This window comes from Mesitornis unicolor, unplaced genomic scaffold (assembly GCF_000695765.1).
Source record: "Mesitornis unicolor isolate BGI_N332 unplaced genomic scaffold, ASM69576v1 scaffold4658, whole genome shotgun sequence".
NCBI lineage: Eukaryota > Metazoa > Chordata > Aves > Mesitornithiformes > Mesitornithidae > Mesitornis > Mesitornis unicolor.
Window position 1 is genome coordinate 13,589 of NW_010202573.1, and position 22,011 is coordinate 35,599.

Below are 22,011 nucleotides of genomic sequence, written 5' to 3' on the forward strand. Positions count from 1 at the left end.
ACTGGGAGTGCAGGGTGGCTGCCTTGCTGAAGTGATGACAAACTGGGAACAGACATCGGTCTATTTGATATAGAATTGAGTGAAATAACCATCTGAAATGTCTGTTTTGCTATTTGTTTTCCCTTCATTTCTTAGATGAGTCAGACAATTGTGCTGTTCGGATGAAGTTTACTTTTGGTGTGTTTGATTTCGAATTGAGTGAAATAACCATCTGAATTTCTGTTTTGCTGTTTGTTTTCCCTTTATTTCTTAGATGAGGAGTCGGACAATTGTGCTGTTCGGATGAAGTTTACTTTTGAAACGATGATGTTCTTAAATGCTAATGAAACCATATTCTTTCTTCTCTTTCTTCAGCGCTGTGTGGTGCTGCGGTTTTTGAAGTCCCCTCCAAACCAGAATAAGGTAAGATTCAACACGTATTGCTGCCAAAAGCCCCCAGGTAAGCTAACAAAAACCAGTCAGAGGAGAAACAGGAAACTCTAGAAGGGAACTGTGACTAACAGGGGTAAGAGTAAGGGGATGTTTTGAAATGTGCCCATGTCTCAGGAGTTTTGGCAATAGGAGGAAATGAGAGGTCCTCTTGTGTACCTGAGATTGCGTGACTGCTGATACCAAGACCTTTGTGTAGGATTGTGGTGTGCAGAGGTACGGCTCTCCGTAAGGGTGTAGCTGTGGCATCGGAGGAAGCGTTGGGCAGCAGCGTACAAGAGTGGGGCGGTGCTGAGGAAGAAAGGGCAGTTTTACCGACTTGCTAGGTGAGGCAGAAGAGGAACAGCACGAGACTGGCACCATGATAGAGGTCTGCTGTTGACTTCCTGTTCAGTAGCTAAAAAGCCATGGAATTTGGACAAAGGTACGAAATATTCACAGAATTGCCTTTGTCCGAGATTTTAGTGTCCTCTCTGCTGCAAAATGAACCTGTCATGATGGGACACAGTCGACCAGTTTCTTGGACTGTGGCTGCTCGAGAAGAACCTGAAGCAAGTTACCTTAGATTTGCTTTAACAGGGATAAAAAATGGATCAAGAATCAAAGGTAGGGGGTAAAATTGAAGTGTCCAAAGAGTGCGCTAAGACAGGAGGGTCAAATTCTTCCAATTCCTCAACCTCAGGAGTAGTCTGGGGTGCGTTACCTGGGAGATACAGGGAATGGCTTGAGTTACAGCAGCTTCTGAGGCACGGCTTTGTGAGGTTCAGCGGCAGACTGTTCTGATGAGAAAGAACTAGAAAAAGCACTATGGCTATGCTGAGAACTGGGAGAAGCGCTTAATTTTAGGGAAAAAAGAAGCAATGTAAAGTACTCCTATAGGAAGGGTGGTTTACTTTCGTTCAGGAAGGTGAATGTGAAATGCGTTGAGTTTAACAAGGGATAAAAGAGAAGTTTCTGAAGTGGATCAGAGGAAGGTGAAGCCCATTAACACAGAGTACTTGTCAGTTATTTGATGGCCTTTCTGCTGCTGTTTTACCTGTAAAAGTCTGACAGAGCTGAAGTGTGATTCGAGGAAGCTTTTGATCTGCTTATAGTGGCAGGATTTCAGAAGTGTATCCTGTGCTTCTGTTGCAGTCCAAGATAATGATGGTTAGGGCTTTTACAGGAACAGGGAAGGACCCATGGATTGGAAGAAAGGAAAGCAGTGCCTGTCTCAATTTGTAACAGAGCAGGGGACAATTAGACCAGAAGTTCAAGTAAAAAGTCCATCTATTGCCATTCATTTAAGAGAACAAAACACTGAGTACCAGTTCCCTACCACCCCGGTTTTTTTAAAGTCCAAATGGATTGTTGCACAGTAATTGTTGTTAAAAAATTGTCACGGTATGGCAGAGTCACAGAGGAAGCCAGGAAGTGACTTTGCATAGTTACCCAATGCCACAGTGCTGAAGTTGATAATACCTCTCTGGACTTGCTTTAGTACACATAGTTTTTTAGATTGGGATAGCAAAATAGAAGAGAAAAAAATCTCCTGGACGTGGTGTTCTGTTACTCTTTGAACACTGCTTAGGTGCTTGAATGTTTTCTTCCCCTGTGCAATCCGATCAGTAAAACTGCTCAGAATCCTACCAGGCACAGAGATGGATCGCAGGGGTATTTCTGTGGGCCGCAGCTGATGAAGCCTCAGGAGTTTGCGGTTTAGAAACTTAGCAAAACTTCCATTCAGACGAGCTGTTTGTGGATGCCCACAGCAGCGGAGAGAACCTCTGAAGTGTTTTAACCGGTGTCTCTAGGCTCATGCTCTAGCTTGGTAAAGCGGCTGTAGGTGCAGGCTCTGCTGGTACAGGCAGAAGTGTTACACCCTGCATTTGCCTTCTCTTGTGACTGCGTGGACTTTGTGACGCACAGTTCCTTTTGGCTTTGCTCTCTAAGTAGAAGGTGATGTAATTTGGATGTATTTACTTATTCTGGCGATTGATCTTTTTTAAAAGATTAGGTTTTCTTGCAGCAGAACGGAAGATTCAATGTTTAATCTTCAGAGCCGTAAACAAGTCCTGGAGAATCAGAGCTCTGGGACAAACTTGGCTGTAGCAATGTGACAGCTGTAGAGGAAAAAACGGCTTTTAAGTGTAATCTGTATTTCTGAGCAGTGCAGGTTGAGTCAGGATGTAAAGTGTTCTGTGTCTGTGCGTGACATTGTAGCTCATCCAGTGTGAACAACTCTGGAAGAAGCAGTTGAAGCAAAGTATTTCCTAGTAAGATGCATTCTGAAATTCCGATGTGGACAAATGTGCCCGTCTCCTCTGCTTAACTCCTTTGGAAAAGGTAAAGAAGTCTGGACACTGCTTTGGTTATGAATCTGGGACTAGATAATCTAGTAGTTAAACAAGGTGATGTTGGTGCAAGTTGTAATCTTCCTGTTACAATTCAATGGTCTAATGAAAAATAATAATGTAACTCTGGGGCTTGCACTTCCTGAGTAGAAAGTGAAGTGTCAGGGCTCACGGAATGATTTTAATTGCATATTTCTAATTTTAGTGGGTGGATCTTCTGCATGAATGCATTTTTATTGTATGGAACCTATTTGATGAGTTTGAGCGTTGTGCTAAATGAGCTGGCAGTAATGCTGGGTCTTTCAAAAGCTTTTTCTCTTCATGGTTTTGAATGATGAAGGCGATGCTCCAGTAGCCTGTTAGCCAGATTTCCTCTTGTTTAGAGTATATCAAATATACGTGCTCTTAAAAGGAGGTGGGCAGGTGTCATAAGCTTGCTTTGTAAATTCAAAGTTGTATTGATCATTTTAACTGACGAGTGGTTTTGTGTAGTTGTAGTACCAGTGAGTGTCCCGATTTTACGAAATCCCTGTTTCCCAATACTTGTGTGTGTTCACATATGTATGGTAAACAAGGGGAAGAGCCTGTGCGTGCTGTGTACCTCAGTGAACCAGGTCAGAATGGTCTGTAAGTGGGAATGAGCTGAGATTTCTGTTGTGTACAAGATGACGGACCATTCCTCCTCACCAGTCAGAATTTGCATGGGCTAAAGAAGGGTTATGCTGTCATAGCAAAGGCAGAGATCTCTATAAAAACTGAAGGTTTTGCTGCTGTACATGCTCAGTCAGAATGGCCTTTCTCACTTGGTCAGGTACGGTTCTCTTAACTATTCATCTTTTAAATTGCCAGAGGTTTTCCCCTTTGCAAAGCAACTTTTGCCCCAGCCAGGAACAAGCGAAACCCCAGGGAAGTGGGTGCAGGGTTTGCAGCCCACTGAGGGCTGTGAGGAGCAGGGTGTCTCCGTGGTGGGCTCCTCTGACTTGCTGTAAAACAGCCTTTGCATACCTGTATGGGTGGCTTGCTCGCACATCGTGTTGCCTATTAATTATATTTTCTTAAATCTTTAGACTAGATGACTGTAATTAGAGAAAGCTGTTCAGGCATCATGGTGTGTTTTGTTCTGAGACTCAAGCAGGGGAAGATTGCCTATTGTCAAGAGACTCCCAAGCTTATTTTGGCTCTCTTAGAAGGCTTCGGGGAGACAACAGCTCCCCATACAATACGCCAGGCATTTTAAAGAATAAATGCTGTCCTGGCCTTTATAGAATGATGGAAATGCTGTGTAAGGGCTTTGGAACAAAATGTGTTTTTCCTACGTGCTGCAAAGAATGGGGTTTGCATGCTTCAGTAACAGCACATATGTTACTGAAGTAAATGTGTGTTAGTGCACATTACTGTAGTAACTTTTCTTTAATAAAATAAAGCATTATTGCCTATTGCTGCCTCAGTCTGGAAAAGGAGCGCTACTAGAGGTAGAATATTAGACTTGGTGTGTGCAGTCTTAGCAGCCTCCTGTGTTACAGCAACAAACGAAGCTTGCTTAGTCCTGCACAGCTTGGGTAAGTTTGTCAGGTAACAAACCCCTCTGGTGGAATAAAAGAAAAATCTACCTGTTGTGATGGTGTTACACAACAAAATCAGCAAGAGTGCCTGTGTAGGGCCAGGCTCCTTTTGCAAATGTTAACACAGTGCTTTTGTGTCGGATGTGGTCTTTCCTCCTCTCTCTAGACTTTACCATTATCTAAGTGTTGTCCTAATACTTTAATTTCTCTTGCTCTGCTCTGTAGTGTAACATGTATTTTTTTTTCTCCTGCTCCTGTATTTTTTTTTCCTCTCTGATTTTACAACTTGGCCATGAGTGGACACTTTCTTTTCTGCCGAAACTTGATCTCAAGAGTAAATCGAGATGGTTCGGTGCTTTGTAGCACACAGTGATCCACAAAGCAGTGTTTTTGCAGAAAGGCTTCTTGTTACACAAGGCCGCAGGAGCTTGGGAGATCATCTGTAGTAACAGTCAAATACTGTGCAGAGAACCAAAGTATGCTGGGAATGGGATGATGTTGCTGTAAAGCTTCTCTGCTACATCTTTAATAAGCAGAAGTCTGTGAGTCAGGCTGCATTAAAGTGGCTGTGTTGCTTCCAGTACTTATTTAGCTTCATTTCTATCTAGCTTGGCATTTTTGTCTTGTAGAAGAACTTTGGCGTTCCCTTATGGACACATAACATAAAATTAGTAGAAGGTGATATTCTAGTAAGCTTTTCATTGTCTGGGGCAGGGTTTAGGACAGATGGCAAATTCTGTTGGTGCAGAGGTTTGCCACGTGGCTCGGTCTCTGCAGCCGTTCTCTTCCAAATCTCCAGGTGATGTGTTTTGTAACACTCAAAGCCACTCCTGCACTTAACCTGTTGGTGAGAAGGCATGCTGCGCATCTGTTTTGACTGTTACAGTTCTGTGAGCTGTTTTAACAACAGTGGTCAAAGACAGAGTAGATCTTGAGTAACTTCCCCCTCTTCCACCTTTTTCATTTTCTCTGTCCTTTTTCCCCTGAAACTTAAGAATCGTAGACTACCAGGTTGGAAGGGACCACAGGGATCATCCAGTCCAGCCTCTCAAGGTAAAAGTAGAGTTCAAATGAGATGAGTCAGCACCTGTCAAGCTGACTCTTAAACCTGACCAATGCAGGGGAACCCATCACGTCCCTAACTGAGATAAACCAGCAGGTTTTCTTGGTTAGTGAGCAGCACGTCCAGCAGTGCCCCATTCCTGGTTGGCACAGCCATCATTTGTACGAGGAAGGAGTCCTCTAAGCATCCCAGGAACTTGAGGGATGGCTGGTGAACTGCTGTGGTGTTCTTCCAGCAGATGTCTGGGTAGTTAAAGTTTCCTGTAAGAACCAGGTTTTGTTGACCTGAAGCCTCCTTAATTGACCCCAATACCTCTTCATTGGTCTCTTCTTGGTCTGGGGGTTGGTAACAGATGCCTGCTGCAAGGTCTCCCTTGGAGATGACCCCTCTGATTTTGACCCAGATGCATTCAGTGGGGTTTCCACCGTTACCATAGCTGACTTCTGTACATTCAAGGTTCTACTTAACACAGAGTGAGACTTCTCGTCCTCTTCCACCCTGCCTGTCTTTAGCCTATAGCCATCAATCCTCATCCCCCAGTCACTGGAGTTGTCCCACCATGTTTCAGGTATTCCTATGATATCACAACTTCCTGACGGGGCTCGGAGCTCCAGTTCCTCCTGTTTGTTTCCAAGACTGCATGTGTTAGTATACATACACTTTGGGTGGCTGGACGTTTGAGTCTCATTTAGGGAGACAGCCGAGGCACATTTTACACTACTCTGGTTGGCCTGATTTATTCCCCTATTGGATGTAACGGTGATGGTACCATGGGCAATGCCATTTTGGGTCCCTCCCCCCGAGTCCTTCAGTTTAAAGCCACCTCACCAAGTTGGCCAGTCTGCTGCCAAAGAGTCTCTTGCCTCTTTCAGACAGGGGGAGTCCATCCCTTCCTGGCAGTTGTTTGACCCAGATGCATTCAGTGGGCTTTCCACCGTTACCATAGCTGACTTCTGTACATTCAAGGTTCTACTTAACACAGAGTGAGACTTCTCGTCCTCTTCCACCCTGCCTGTCTTTAGCCTATAGCCATCAATCCTCATCCCCCAGTCACTGGAGTTGTCCCACCATGTTTCAGGTATTCCTATGATATCACAACTTCCTGACTGGGCTCGGAGCTCCAGTTCCTCCTGTTTGTTTCCAAGACTGCGTGTGTTAGTATACATACACTTTGGGTGGCTGGACGTTTGAGTCTCATTTAGGGAGACAGCCGAGGCACATTTTACACTACTCTGGTTGGCCTGATTTATTCCCCTATTGGATGTAACGGTGATGGTACCATGGGCAATGCCATTTTGGGTCCCTCCCCCCGAGTCCTTCAGTTTAAAGCCACCTCACCAAGTTGGCCAGTCTGCTGCCAAAGAGTCTCTTGCCTCTTTCAGACAGGTGGAGTCCATCCCTTCCTGGCAGTTGTAGTCCCCGTGGAAGGTCCCGTTGTCATAAAAGCCAAAACCCTTGCGGTGACACCAGCCACGTAGGCAGAAGTTGATCTGCATTACGTGTCTATTCCTGTCTGCCCCCAGTCCTTGAACCAGTAGCATGGAAGAAGAAATAACTTGGGCACCACAGATCTTCACTTTCTCCCCCAGGGCCTTGTAGTCTTTCTTGATCCTGCCTAGATCTGAGCTTACAGCATCATCTGTACCTACATGAAGGAGTAGTAGTGGATAGCAGTCCGAGCTGTTGACAGGTTGTGGCACTCTCTCAGCACCATCACGTATCAGCCCCGGGAAGGCAGCGTACCTCACCCTGTCAGATGGGTGCTTCCGTGCCCTGTAACGGGGAGTCACCCACTACGAGCACGCGTTGCTCTTTTCTTTGATATCCACCATGTGCTGTTGGTTCAGTTGTACCTTGCGGGCCTTGCTCGTGAGTGTCTACTGCAGGTAAAACTTCAAATGTGTTTCTCGTTGGGATGTTGGAGGGTGCAGCCTGTGGTGGAGCTGCGGTTGTGGGTCAGCAGTTTCCAGGGTGCTTCATCCTCAGTGGTGTCTGTAGCTGGAACTTGGTTCTGAAGCCACCTATCAATCCCTGCCTCTACTCCTCTCATGCTGTGCAGCCAAGGTACTGCCTCCTGTGACTCGGCCACCTGACAAAACAGGTCACCCACCTGTGCACAGCTAATGCAGGCACTTACCTTTGCCACAGGAGAGATGTTTGGGCAGTCACTGCAGCCTGTGCTGAAGTGTCCACTGCTGCCAGTTCTGTCAGGGTGGACACAAACTACTGCGTTGCAATGCCATGGTAGATTTCTTTCAAAGAGGGTGTCAGCCACCAAAGGCTGGAAGAATGCTCCTCTCTTCTGACCGTTCTCCTGGTTATCCCAACCTCCCCAGCAGCAGTATGGAAACAAGTGTAGCGCAAGTTTTATGTGCCTGTTTAATTTTGACATGCACTGACCTACCAAGCTCAGTAAAGCGATTAAGCTACTTTGCTAAGTCGACTTGTGTGTGTATGTGTTCTTGAGTGTTGTTTATCATTATTTTGTCGTTAAATTACCATGTTTCTGTCTTCCAGACTTCAGAGGAAATACTGCACCATCTGCAAAACATCGTAGACTTTGGAAAACATGTCATGAAGCAGTTCTTTGGGGAGAACTATGTTCACCACGGGGTAAATGTTTTATTCGTAAAATAAATGGCGTACGCGCTATGAACACAGAAGTGTTGGGGAAGCACTGAATGCCAGTAAAAGGAATTAATAGGGTTTGTGGATTTTCTCGAGCAAGACACACGCACCGGAAGCATCCTGCTCTGTGCTGATGAGGTGACTGGGTTGTACTCAGCGGTTTGAGCTATTTCAAGCTGTTGATGAGAAGAGTGGTTCCTTTGCCCTGCAAAACGAGGGGAGAAGTCTGGCTCATGTGAATTGCCTGGGTTCCTGTGCAGTCAGGTTACCTCTTTCCTGGCCACTTGCTGTTTTTAGGGCACCAGATCTGGCTAAACGAACATCAGAGACCTGCATGGAGGAGTTCCAGCTACTCCTGCAGCTTGAGTTACGCACTTCTGCCGTGGAAGGGTGGGACGTGAGACACAGGATGGGGTGAAATGGGACTCTCCCACTTGTGAAAAGGGCAAAAGGATGCAGGCTTCTTTGTGCACATTAAACTCTCACTGAAAGTGCTCTTTTTGGAGGTATTTAAATTGGTTCTTGGTTTCATAGTGGAGTAGGTATTGCATGTGGTTGCAGGTCCAGGTCTTCATATAGAGGGAAAAGCTGCTGATGGTGTAGTTTAATGTACTGTTGTTAACGCCCACTGAACTTGGGTATTCCATTTTCAGACTCCAGAACTGGATAATAATTTTTATGCTGAAATATATATATTTTTTTTCTAATAGGAAATTATTCAACTGCCTTTAGACTTCGTAAGACAGCTCTGTTTGAAAATTCAGCCAGAGAGGCCAGGTAAGTGCCACAGATAGCATTAAAAAGGGGGGCCTTCCCCAGCTGTTAAGCACTGTGCTTTATTGTAAAGTGAAAAAGCATCAAACCACAGAATATGAGGCATCTTTCTCAATATCTGGACAGTGACACGTTGCAAATTTGTTGGGGAAAAATGGGTGTGTTCTAGAATTAAAAGTTGCATCTGATACTGGTTTAATCAGATGGGGGAGAGGGATCCTTTGCAAGCCTGTGTTTGTTAAATCTTTCAGCTCACTGTGAAGTCCTCTGCAGAGGTCAGTGAGGGAGGTGGAAGGTGCATCCTGAAATGATTATTTCGATTCCCTCAGTTGCTTCTCCTGGACCGTGCAGCAGAGCTTTGGGAGGAAGATTATTCCAGAAACTCCCCACTAAATTGTCTTGTTTTCAGTGTTAGTATTTCCCTCGGGGCTAAGCATCTCACATCTCATGAGTCCCAGCACTCAAGCAGTGTGCAGCTTAACGTTCCAGATGATTTTCACGTCTCTCTCCTGCGCTGGGCATGGCTGGTTGTGAGGGGTTGCAGTGCTACAGGCTGTGCTGCCTTCAAAGATCAATGGGCATCTCTGGGGTGTGGGGCGCTGCTTCGTGTCTCCCAGCTCTCAGGCGATGCTCTGGGGTCCTGATCCAGAGGCAAAGTGCAAGTGTGCTGTTCTAGCTCCCTGGCTTTAGAGGGGACGAGCGTGCAGGTGAGGATGCGCTGCCCTTGTGAAACCTTGTGGAACATGCTGCAAGCCGTGAAGTTTGGCAATCTCTGACACATTCGATGTGAGGTGAAGTGCTACAGAATTTGGTGTCGTCATTCTTAAGTCGGGAACGTTTGGGTGCATTGTTATGTGCAGCTAAAAGTGCAGTGAGGTATAAGCAGTGGGCACAGAGAAGGGGTCCCTCATGCTGTGTTCATCTTACATTCTCAAGCCTTCTTGAGAACGGCCAGAAACTCCTGCTTTAGAAAGCTCCTTGAGGAGAGATGTGATATTAAATCAAAGTACTGTAGCCAGTACTTTGATGCTTTTGATCCAGGAAGAAATGGAATTAATTTACATACAGTTAGCATAGGACACTCCCTGTTCCTGACTTGTCCTCGCCCTTTTGGGAAACCGTTCTGCAGTGCCAGGAAACAGCAAGGAAGATAAATAGGGACTGCCAGAAGTTACACAATCCATGATGCTCTGGTGGTAGTGAATGATGGGATTTAGTTTTCTTCCTTACATTTTGTGCGTCTGCAGCTCCTGGGGATTTCTTTAGAGGAGGAGATGCAGTTGTGAGGAGCTGCCCAAGTGGTATTTCTTGCTTTACAACAGCAAATCTCGCTGTTCATTTTTAATAGGCATTTTTTTAAACCCTGGGGCAAGTGTTTCTTCTAATACCACCTTTCACATAAGCCTGTCTAACTTACAAAGGAACTTCTATCAGCACTGCAGATTTCCAGGTCTGTCTGGTTTGGTAAGTGGATTTCAGCTGAACAGGGATGTGCTTTTGCTTAAGTTTAGAAAAAGAAAACCAATGGCAGCGTTTTGTTGGAGTAAAAAGGTTTCTTCTTGCTCATCCTCGCGAAGTGCAGCACGTCATTGCAGGCTGATGCCCAACGAGGCTTCTGTTTCTGAGATGACATTTTCCTGTTGCCGTGTGTTTTTCAGAATGGCCATCTTTCTTAGCTATATAAACTCTAGCAGCACACGCGTGCTCTGTGTGTCTCCTTAGTAACACAGATCTTTCAAAATCCAGGCGTGTAAGTTCTTGTTAAATTTGGATTAAAAGCTCTCAGACCCTTCTCTGTCCCAAGGAGTGCTGGTGGAGGGAGGTTATTTAAATGCTTTCTTTACATAATGCCTCTTAATCTCAGTCTTGCTAGGAGGGAGCAGCTCGCTTCTGCTCCTGTGTTCCTTTTCCCCTGTTCATTGTTTTGATGTGAACATTGAAGGGCTGGGAAGAGACCGCGGTACTGACTGAGGAGTTGAGCAAAGCCACTCAGGTCCTGTTCAGATTTACACTTTCTCCTGAACAGAACAGTTTCTGATATTCCTGCCAGTGTTCACAGCTGCTTTTTGACTCGACCGAGGGATGGTGGTTCCTGCGGTTTTGACAAGCAAACATCAGATCACATCTTTGAAGGCAGTACTGCGTCTTTGCCTTTCATTGGCCAAGTGAATGCACTGCCTTGCTGTTTCGTGCCTCTCGCTGACCCCTTTCTTGGGATCAGCTGGAAACCAGCCTTTCAGAGCGGCTCTTGAGGCACTCAATGTGCCTGCAACAGCTCTGAGGAAACTGAAAACAGGAGCTGATAATGAGGAGGGCAAATTTATGTAGTGCTTCTAAAGCCTGCTAAACTGTGTGCTGTCTTTCTGAGTTTGTGCCCACCCCCATACCTGGTGAACAAGGTAACTGCAGAGCAAACGAAGCATCCGTGCACCTCATGTTCTTGTTTGTGTGATGATTTTTTGTTTTCCCATCTGCAGAATCTCGCTGTGATAAGGACATGGACACTCTTAGTGGTTATGCAATGTGCCTTCCTAACCTCACCAGGCTGCAGACCTATCGTTTTGTGGAGCACCGGCCCATCCTCTGCATAGAGATCAAGGTATGGGACAGCAGGAGATCCTGCTGGGGTTGTGTTTGCAGTTTTTAAGCCCATGCTGCCCAGAGCGGTTTCAAAGGGATGCAGCAGTGGGGTAGGGCAGAGCTCAGTGCTTTCACTGTGCCCTGTAGGATGAAATATCCCCCTCTGCATCTTTTAAAGTGTTGGAAAATCCCAGATATTACTGGGCTTTTTTTGTAGGCCTTTGTTTTGTGTGTCCTTATTTCTTAAGTGAGCACTCTGACATAATTGGGAACAATATATAGTGACGTATATTAAGCTTTTAAGTGTTGGATGTTGGTTGGTTGCTTAGTTTGGAGGTTTTTTAAGTTTCCTTTAACTGGAAAGATTTGCATATCATGTGCCCTATATTTATATAAAGAAATGCATTTATATTTATCATCTCTTTGTTTGTTTGTTTGTTTTAGCCAAAATGTGGCTTCATTCCTTTTTCCAGCCATGTCTCACAGGAGATAAAGCACAAGGTGTGTCGTTACTGTATGCATCAGCATCTAAAGGTAATTTTTTTTCCAGCAGTCACCCTGCTTTCCTTTGGCCTTGTGCTTTATTTGCTATTCCAGCCTTGCTTTCCTGTTGTTGCTTAAAACCCTGATGTGACTCAAGATAGGAGGTGGATACACATCTGAGTTGCTGGGTGTGAATCTGTTTAGTGAGAGATGGAACAAGTTCTGCAGGAAGCTGGAAGCAAACAGTACAGTATTAGTCTTTGAGGGCTGTTAACGCTGTTGATTGGGTCAACTCCAGTGTAGTATTTCCTTTCAAGTGCAGCTCACCAAATGCACAGTGGATTCAGTAACTGGTAGCAGCGTGGAACACACACAGAATTAGTCTGACTAACGTCCACTGTGTCTGAAATCATGTAGCTGTGCCTTCCTGTGGTTTCATGTGTTCTCCATGCTTTCCAGCTGGGAATGCAGTTTCACAGAATCCCAGAATCCCAGAATGTTAGTCATGCTTTCCAGCTGGGAATGCAGTTTCGCAGAATCCCAGACCGTGAGGGATTGGAAGGGACCTCCAAAGCTCATCCAGTCCAATCCCCCTGCCGGAGCAGGAGCACCCAGATGAGGTTACACAGGAAGGCGTCCAGGCGGGTTTTGAATGTCTGCAGAGAAGGAGACTCCACAACCTCTCTGGGCAGCCTGGGCCAGGGCTCTGTCACCCTCACTGAGAAGAAGTTTCTTCTCCAATTGAAGTGGAACCTCCTGTGTTCCAGTTTGTGTCCGTTACCCCTTGTCCTATCATTGTTTGTCACCGAGAAGAGCCTGGCTCCATCCTCGTGACGCTCACCCTTTAAATATTTATAAACATGAATGAGGTCTCCCCTCAGTCTCCTCTTCTGCAAACTAAAGAGACCCAGCTCCCTCAGCCGCTCCTCAGAAGGGAGATGCTCCACTCCCTTGATCATCTTTGTAGCCCTACGCTGGACTCTCTCCAGCAGTTCCCTGTCCTTCTTGAACTGAGGGGCCCAGAACTGGACGCAATATTCCAGATGTGGTCTCACCAGGGCAGAGTAGAGGGGGAGGAGAACCTCTCTGCCCTACAACCACCCCCCTCCTGATACCCCCCAGTTTGAGTGACTTGAGCTAAACGTGACGAGGCAGACCCCTCGTAGTCACGAATTGTGGGTTCAAAGGCTTTTAAGTGTTATGGTGCTTCTGAGGATGGGGTGTTAGTGCCACACACCTGACTATTAAAGTAAGGGTGAGCAGTTATTCCAGCAAGTGATTAACAGCAGTGGTGTGGGTTTTCAACAGGTAGCGAACGGAAAATGGAAGCGACCAAGCAAATACTGCCCGTTGGATCTCTTCTCAGGGTAAGGACGTGTGTGACTTCACTCCGTGTTTTTGCCAACAAATGTGATACAGATTTCTTCCTGATGACTTTGACTTCCACTGTAGTGTTAAGGATGATCCATGCCTGCTTGTCTGACTCTTACAGTGGACATTTCTGGTGCTCTGTAAGTTTTCCACCTCTTTGGGGAGTCAGAGTTGCTGAATAACGTACCAGTGCCTCTTGCTACGTAACATTAAACCTAAGAGCTGTTTGCTTTGCTCAGATTTGAAGTTCTCATTGCAAACAGCCACTTTGTCTTTGCAGTGACTTCAGCCTGAGTAACTGGCTTAGAGGGCGTGTTTGCTTCGGGTGCCCAGTTCCTCCGAGCCCTGGAGGCGCAGGTGTAGACATCTGAAGGAGTCATAAAATATTCTTGGATTTGTTTTTTTCCCTAGAAATAAACAGAGAATGCACTTTGCTTTGAAGAGCTTATTACAGGAGGCACAGAACAACTTGAAAATATTTAAGGTAAGCAGTCACATCTCTCTGCTTGCCTTTTTTTTTGCCTTGGATTTTAAACAATTTGACTTCAGCATCTGAGCAGTCAAGATCCTGCTTCACACCTCCCTGATCAGCACCATCACTGCTGGGCCCCGGCAGAAGAATAAAAGGGGGTAATCCTTAGTTCAGTTTCGAGTCAGGACAGGTAAGTAATAACTTCCAGAACTAACTAGTTCAAAAGAATTGCTAAGGACCAATAGAAAAGCACTTCTAAAGATGACCAAAGGTTTTAAACTTCATATGCTTCTTCAGGAGGAAGAAGGCAGAGAGCTTTGCACGTTGCTGCACATTTTTAAGATTACTGTTACGGCTTTCCTGCAGGCTGAACGCACACCAGGCCTCACTGAGGAAGTGAAAATGTACCTCTTCTGTAGCATTAGCATAGGAGAAATATCAAGCAGTAACTGATGGCTTATGCAGATTTTCAGATTAATTCTAGGAAATTAGATTTCTTTACAATTTATTTCTGGTATTAAAGCAACTATTGGAATTACTTAAGCTTGTTTGAACTGTCCTACTTTTTCTGTCACTACAGGTAACTCTCACACCTTTTATACCCCTTTTTATAGCCCTCTGTGTTCCAGTTTGGCCTTAAAAGGAGGTTTCAGGTGGTGCTTTTTTTCACTAGTGATATTATTCAGGAAGAAGCAATAGGAAAACATGCTAAGTATCAGTTCACTTATTCTGATTAATTAGAGTTGATTAAGTTGGGAAAGTAGCACTTGATCTGAATGGGCTTTTTGGTCCTCATCCAGAGGTTGTTACCTGTGGTATCTGATTACACATGAGAGGGCGAATTTGTAAGAGATTGGGAACGTGTGTGTTTGTATGCAGACTGTTACACTAATGCACCTTTCTCTGCTGTGTGCCTTAAAATACTAAATCTGATGCTTTGATTAACTAAGTATGGACGATTGGATTTCACGAAGTGCCTTTTTTTTTTTCTCATTTGCAGAATGGGGAACTAATTTATGGCTGCAAAGATGACCAGGACTGCGTCTCTGATGTGAACGAACTCGCTCGTCACTTAAAACCTTTCTTTTTCCCTTCCAATGGGTTGGTCAGTGGACCCCACTGTACAAGGACAATTGTGAAAGAACTGATCCACGTTATCACGATGACGCTACTAAGTAGTACTGATGCCTGCAGGGCAGGTGATATGAAGACAGTTCCCATTTCACAAGGAAGAAGCTACTGTGAAGCGAGTGCTTTTAATAAGGAGCTAGTAAGGAATGGTAAGGCATAATTACTTGAGCGCTGTCAGTAATTAACTGTTACTGCGTAACGATTCAGCTCTTTGCCTCTCATTTGCTGTTTAATACTGATGGGAGAGCAGCAACATTGGAGTTTCAGTGACGTGTTCAGAACTGCACAACTGCTTGGTAGGGGGGACTTGTAGCACTGTGCCTAATGACAAGGATAAAAATCAATTCAGAAAGCGGTAGAGGGAAAGCGAAAGAAAATCCTGGTTTGAGCTGATAACCATCATGAGTATTTCAAATGAGTGGGGAAATTTGATGTGGTAGGTGATGAAGTCTGGTGGCTTTGGTTGGTTTGTTACGTGACGCCTGTTTCTTGCCTTTCCCTGCTCTTGCCATCAGCCCTCACCAGCTGGGGTGTAGCTCATTTCCTTTTCTCTACTACTCTACTGGTAAAGTATGAGCACTGGTGAGAAGTGAGAGTGGGAAAATGTAAATAACATCAATTCCTCGGTGCCTAAGTTGTGTAAAGCGCTACGCACTCAAGATGCTGCTAGGTATCCTGATTACACCAACAGCACACTGCTTACTCTGGGTTGAGGAAAGATCTTTGTCGTTGCTGGTTGGATTTGCTGCGTTGGAGAAAGAGCTGTCTTATGGAAATGATAGCAAATACAAATCTGTTCAGACTGTATCAAAAAGAACTGATATCCGACATGCTAAAATGTTTTCTACCAACAGTTTGTGCTGTTGACAGTGAATTTGTGGTTGCTTCAAATTCATGTGAGAAACTTCTCTTGTAGACTCAAGCAAGTAGATTGCAATGGCAGTGTGTGGGGTTTGTGTCTGGGTGTTCTGAGTCATTTTAGAGTTGTGCAGCAGGTGCTTTATCCTGCAGTCAGACCTGTGCCGTTTAAATGTGCAGGTGAGTACGTGCTCCTGGCACATCAGTGTTTGCAGGCTGAAGTGTTTTGGGTTGATGTTTGATTATTTCTGCCCCCTCACCCCATGGCTGGTTTAAAGAGTACCTGGATTTGCTTTGTGAACAGCTCCTGTAATGGCAGAGTGAAGCAAAGCTGACGCTCATCTCTGCCTTATTTGAAAATGTGTTTTCTTCTAGGTAAACATAAATTGGAAAGCTCTGGCTTACCGAGGGGTTGTCTCCTCTATAAAACTCTTCAGGCTCAGATGCTTGACATGCTGGATATTGAAGGACTCTATCCCTTGTACAGTAGAGTTGAACAGTACTTAGAGGAATTTCCTGAAGAGAGGTAAGACTCGATGGCCTTTCCTTTCAGCTCTGATGAAGCAGGTATGCAGCCGAGAGTCTCTGCAGACACAACCATTTGTTCTCTTGTTGTGTCACATGCAGGCTTCCTTCGTGGTAGTGCATGTTCTGAATGTCTACCTCGAAATGCCAGATAACATAAAAGATGAGTTTTATTGTTAAAGGTTTTGATGTTACTTTGACTAGTAATGATTAGGGGAAGTTCACAGCAGGGTAAGAGAGGAAAATGTCCCGTTGCTTAGCAGTGGAGGTTGTACATTTGAGGATGGATATGGTCAAATGGATGGTTGGCTTCTCCTGCCTTCAGTAGCTGCAGAGCTAGGACTGTGTCTGCAGCAATAAGGACATTTTTATGTTTATTCGCATTGGCCTACCCACAACCTGCCCTTTGAAGCCCCAGATTTGGTATTCAGCAGCAATGCAGCCTGTGCCTGCAAGAGGTTACAGAAGGTGTGAGCGGGGAATGGCCCGGTCTCTGCTGCTGTCCAGCCAGCCCTCGTGGGATGAGGACAGTTCCAGGTGCCAAACAGCATCATAAGTGATCAGATCACACTCGAGACACAAACATCTTTTGTCTTATGGTATTTCTTGACTGGCGAAGCCATTGCAAGCTGCCACGTTTGCTCTCAAATAAAGCTCCTTAGTTGTAATGCTGATTGCTATAAAAAGCCTTGACTTGGATGTGTCTGATGCTGTCAGGCTGTACCGTGCCTGTAATTGTGCTGTTGCTCACACGAGGGCACTCGGGCTCCACTCGCCTGTTGCTGCTTGTGCTGCTGCTCCATTGGGCCCCCCTTGGGAGTTGAGTTCTCTCATGGGCAACAGCTTGGCCTTAAGCTCTGTTTAAATCACTTGCAGCGTGGCTTACCTCTGTATCTATACATTAAACAAATAATTTGAAACCGTATTCTGTCATCTGTGGGGTGTTTGAGTATTGCAAACCCCCCCTTTTATGGGTTCAGCTTTCCAGGAGTTCAGGTATTTACCGTGGGAAGGCAGGAGGCCAAATAAAGCGTTCCCTGGTCAGCACACCAACGTTGTAGCTGCGGGCAGAGCAGGGTCTTGTCAGGTAAGTGTGCAGCCCCAGTGTTTGCAGCAAACTTCCTGCAAACTGTTACCAGTTTTGAAGCTTTCCCATTTAAAAAAAGCCAACACCACAAACTGTGCTTGTAGCGCTACAAAGGTGGCATGGACTAAGAGTGATTCACCCTTTAAAAACAATCCAACTCACATCCTAAGCAGCAGCAAACCTCAAGAGATCTGAGGACAGCAGGGCAGGCTGTGGTGGGAGACACCTGAGTGTTAATGTGTTGCCATGTTGATTGGTGTTAGTGTTGGTTTGTTCTGATCTTGAGATGGGGGCTGCTGAAGAAAGATCTCACTGAAAATCAGTAAATCCTTCTGGCTGGCTGTAAATATCCTTTTTTTAATTCATTTAGAAGTACGTTACAGATAGATGGACCTTACAATGAAGCATTTTATGAGAAGCTGCTAGATCTGTCAAGTGAAGATGACGGGACAGTAGCATTCGCGTTAACCAAGGTACTGCTCCTGCACGTGTTGTTGACGCTTATTTGGTCTCAGTTTTAATAAACACCTCTCTAAAGGAAATGGGGGTTGGGGGAAATCACACATTAGCATCAACCACACAGACCTCTGACAAGCCACCAGCACTGTCCTTAATTGTGCCAGGGGTATCTTTATAGCAGAAGCAGTTAAAAACAAACAGGTTTAGCACCAGTTCTTGAGAGAAAAATAAAGCTGGTTATTTTCTTTCCAGGCTGAGGAATTGTTTGCATGAACTGGTGCTGTTTTGGCTTTCAAGTCAAGTATCTGTAGGAAATAGATGAGATTCTTACACAGGATGCTGTGAAACCACTTGCTCCTGCTATCTGTTACAGAGAGAATTTCCAGCTCTTCAAACGCTGCCAGACTAAGATACTGAGCGTGCTGCTGCCTTTTATAAGGAGCTGTGTGCTTTCCTAAGGCATATACAAATACACCGAAACGTTCCTGTTACTTTTTGTTGCACAGGTGCAGCAGTACAGAATAGCAATGACTGCAAAAGACTGCTCCATCATGATTGCCCTTTCGCCCTGCCTACAAGATGAGTGGTAAGAGACAGCGGTTTTGGGGCGGTGTGTGCAGGTATTTGGCTGTGAGCGTGTTAATGAGGTGGGGTTCTGATTGAAGATGTTTAGGACAGAGCTCTGTTTCTGAAGAGTTTGAAGTTGATAACAAGGGCTAAGTTTTTATATTTACTCCCTTCTTGAAAATTGAGTTGACTCTTCACAGTAGATGGTTTTAGTTGGGTACAACTGTTCTGCCTTGGTGTCCTCATATGAGAGATGAGTGGCCTTTAACCACCTAGTTAGGAAACAGAAATCTTTATTATTTCTTAGGTTCTCGTGACAGTTATAAGATAACCGTTAGAGCCACTTTTGCGAGGGGACTCAGGATACACAGATGAAAAACGTTACTTGCAGGGACCCAGATGTGCAATGTGGTTCTGTTTTCCAGCTCTGAGCAGAGACCCGTGGTACTAACATCCAAGTCAAGATTCACCTTTTCTGTTTCTGTCCTGGACCTTGACCTAAAACCATACGAAAGCATTCCTCATCAGTACAAACTCGATGGCAAGATCGTAAACTATTATTTGAAGAACGTACAGGCCAAAGACGACCCAGTCATGTCCAGTCTCTTCAAGGAGAATGAAGACTGCACGTTAGTTCTCCATAAAGTGTAACCTCCTTAAGGTTATTTTTATTTGAACACATTAGAAAGTGAAAGATTAATGGAATACAATTATGGTGATTTATGTTTTTTTCTATTGTGTTCAGTGCATTTTTTCAGCTGTGAATGTTTTTGCTTTAATGATCTCTAATTGGTATGCCTTTTCAAAGACATGGAATAGCACTAAAACACGCATTTGCTATATAACCTAAATGAATGTATTTAATGTGACGGGACAGATAACGTGCCATACCTTGGAACTAGAGGACAGATCACATTAATACTAAAAATCTACTTCCTTAGAGTTGAAAGAGCACAGAATTAAAGGTTTCCTGAAGTATTGCACTAACATAGAAAACCTGATTACTAACAAGAGAATTGCCTTGGAGCTCGTGCTTTGAGTCTTGCTTGTACCTGCTAGGAAGAGGGACCGCTCTGACAAAACCTAATGGAAAACTTCAGCATTAAGTCCACTGAAAATACAGCTGAGGTGGTTACTGGAGTGTTTGTGATCTGTGGAGGTACCATGGTACTGCAGAACGCTTTGGAGTACCAGTGTGTGAGATTCAGCCCACCAGGCTGCCTCCTCCAGAACGTCTGTGATCACCTGGTAGTACCTAAAGCTTCTGAAACCAAGTGAAAAAGGCTAAAGGTAACGGTCTGTGAACTGTGTGTGATGGCTGGGCTTAACTCACCCGACATCCTGGTCTTTCTGTTCTTTTCTCTACATTATGTGCTGCTATTGAAGGAGAAACCACAGCTCGCTCTGACCTGATTTAAATCGAGCTGGAAGAAGAATGCATTCTGAGTTTTACAGATTATTTGGGGTCTTTCAGACTGTGTAAGATGTGGGCATTATTTCCCTGATATCCCACATACTGCATCGCATGATCAGCTGGTTTCAGGCTCCTTCCTTTTAAGTAAGGGACACAGAAAAAAGGTGACAGTATCAGCTCTTCTTTTCTGAAGCTGCAGGGGTCACTTTCTCGTGCTGAGCACTGGAGCTAAGCTTGTATCACTGCTTCAGCAACTGAACAGTGGCTTTACTTTGTAAACATCGCTGTGTGCAGCCGGGGCCTTGTGAGATGTTGCAGTACAAGCCATCAAGGGAGATCCTGAGTTGGAGGCTGAGGATGTGTTCAAAACTGAGGGTAGTGTCATAAAATCTACAGGTGATTTTTCCCATACACTTGGGGATTGCACACCCTGAAACGTGCAGAGATGCTGTTCAAGCTGCAGTGAACTGCTGTTACCTGCACACAACGTGGGTTAACATTGGAATAAATTATTTATATTGGGATCTCAGTGTAACTTTAAAATTGTTCTGTTTTACCTGATACTCAGAAAGCAGAGCCAGAAAACCCTGTATATGAGCACAACGCAAGGAAGAAATAGGAGATGCTGCTGGCGCAGCAGCAGAGCTGTGCTGTGGGGGTCACCCCCGTTAGTGAGCTCTGTGTCCACGGCCAGGGGACGGCTGCCGTTCTGGGACAGGGTCCTGGGCTGCCCTCGCTGACACGCGGTGCAGGCAGTGGTAACAACCCCCTCTCCCCAGAGAAAACCTGGGGGCAGAGAGCTCTTTGTAAATGCAGAAATCTCCCAGCTGTTAAGAGGAGAAAGGAAGGAGTAGCCACAGCTGGAGAGGTTTCAGGTGTTTATGCTGTAACTTTACACGTTTCATGTATGATTTCATGCAAGAAGGAGCTAAAGATGAAAGAAACTAAAGGTTACACAGAAGTAGCTAAACCAGTAATGTGTCAGTGGATGAACTAGCAATGAATTTTGCCTGTCTACTGGATTCCAAACTTGAAATGAGTCTGCCTTACATCTGACGAGCTATTTCATTACAGAGTTGCTGTCCATCAAAACTTAATCTCTGGCATTGCTCAGCTGTAGATTCTGACAGAAACCAGTCTCATCTGCCAGCTTTTCCTGACCCACCAGAACAGTAGGAGACTACTGCAGTCGTCAAATAGTGGATTATTGCAATGATAGTGTCATACACACACTGTTGCTTTAGTTCTTGGTTTCTCTACCTGTATCACCACTGTTACAAAATATTTTGTCATATCTTACAACCAGCAGGCGGTTGCACTGCTTGCATGGTTAGAGCTGCTGTGAAGTCTCTGACTGTGACCCAAGAGTCCACATGTGGTGGTTTTGGCCCCTTGTTTCCAGGAGCAACCGGTGCTCCCTCCTCGAGGAGTCTGTGACTGCCAATGAATGGTACAGGTTTGGTTGTGGGAGCTCAGCACGGAGCAGGGCCGCTAGAAAACTGCTGAGAGATCACAGGTGAGCTCCTGGTACCGCTGATGGGAGCGAAGGAAGATCACAAGGCGTCTGTGTCATCCGTTTGTGTTTCTTCAGGGATGAATATATGAAATGTGATGCTTTCACAACGTGTTACCTACAAGAGAATTCCCCCCCTAGAAGTAGGAAATGGAAGCAAAGCGCTGCAGTGAGCAGGAGGTAACTCATCCATCTCTCTAGGGAAGTGTCATGGTCCTTCCTTGGTTACTTTAGTGCTGTCTCTACTCAATCTGTTGTGGAAAAAAGTTACTTTATACAGGTTTTTTTTTGTTGGTTTGTTTTTGTTTTGCATTGTATGTCGCCAGATTTTCTGCTCCCACCCTAATTTCATGAGGAAGCTGTTGACCTCTTTGTTCGCGGAGTCTCTCACTGTTCTCTTGTCATTTTAAAATCACTGTACTTCTCCAGAGCTGTGAAATGAAATGAATTTTTATGGACTTGATTTTGACAGTGCATGATCTTTTAATGCTTTCCAGGTGTCTCAGAAGTGTTAGGATGACAAACCACTCTGGTACAGTAATGATTCAGAAAGAGAAATTTATAATGAAATCACTCTGTACATGTAACTATTTTATTTGGCATTTTTGTATTTAAATGGCTGTATTTATTTTCATGTCATGACAATTTATATATAACGTGCCATAATTGTACAGATAGCATGTTTTATGAGTATGGTTTCTAAATGGAAAGATAACTTAATGTTTATATTCAATAAAATTATAGACTGTGTAACACAATATC

General features: G+C 44.8%; 1 protein-coding gene across 1 annotated transcript; it reads left to right on the forward strand.

Moving 5' to 3' along the window:
• Positions 1-253: 253 nt before the first annotated feature.
• Positions 254-19,333, forward strand: IPPK (inositol 1,3,4,5,6-pentakisphosphate 2-kinase; the record flags this gene model as incomplete). The annotated part of the gene is made up of 12 exons (XM_010190442.1): positions 254-402; positions 7,905-8,000; positions 8,726-8,792; positions 11,267-11,388; positions 11,814-11,903; positions 13,161-13,219; positions 13,635-13,707; positions 14,696-14,975; positions 16,060-16,210; positions 17,667-17,769; positions 18,262-18,341; positions 18,748-19,333. Coding segments are annotated over 12 exons (1,496 nt in total), but the record flags the coding sequence as incomplete, so codon positions are not given.
• Positions 19,334-22,011: the final 2,678 nt, after the last annotated feature.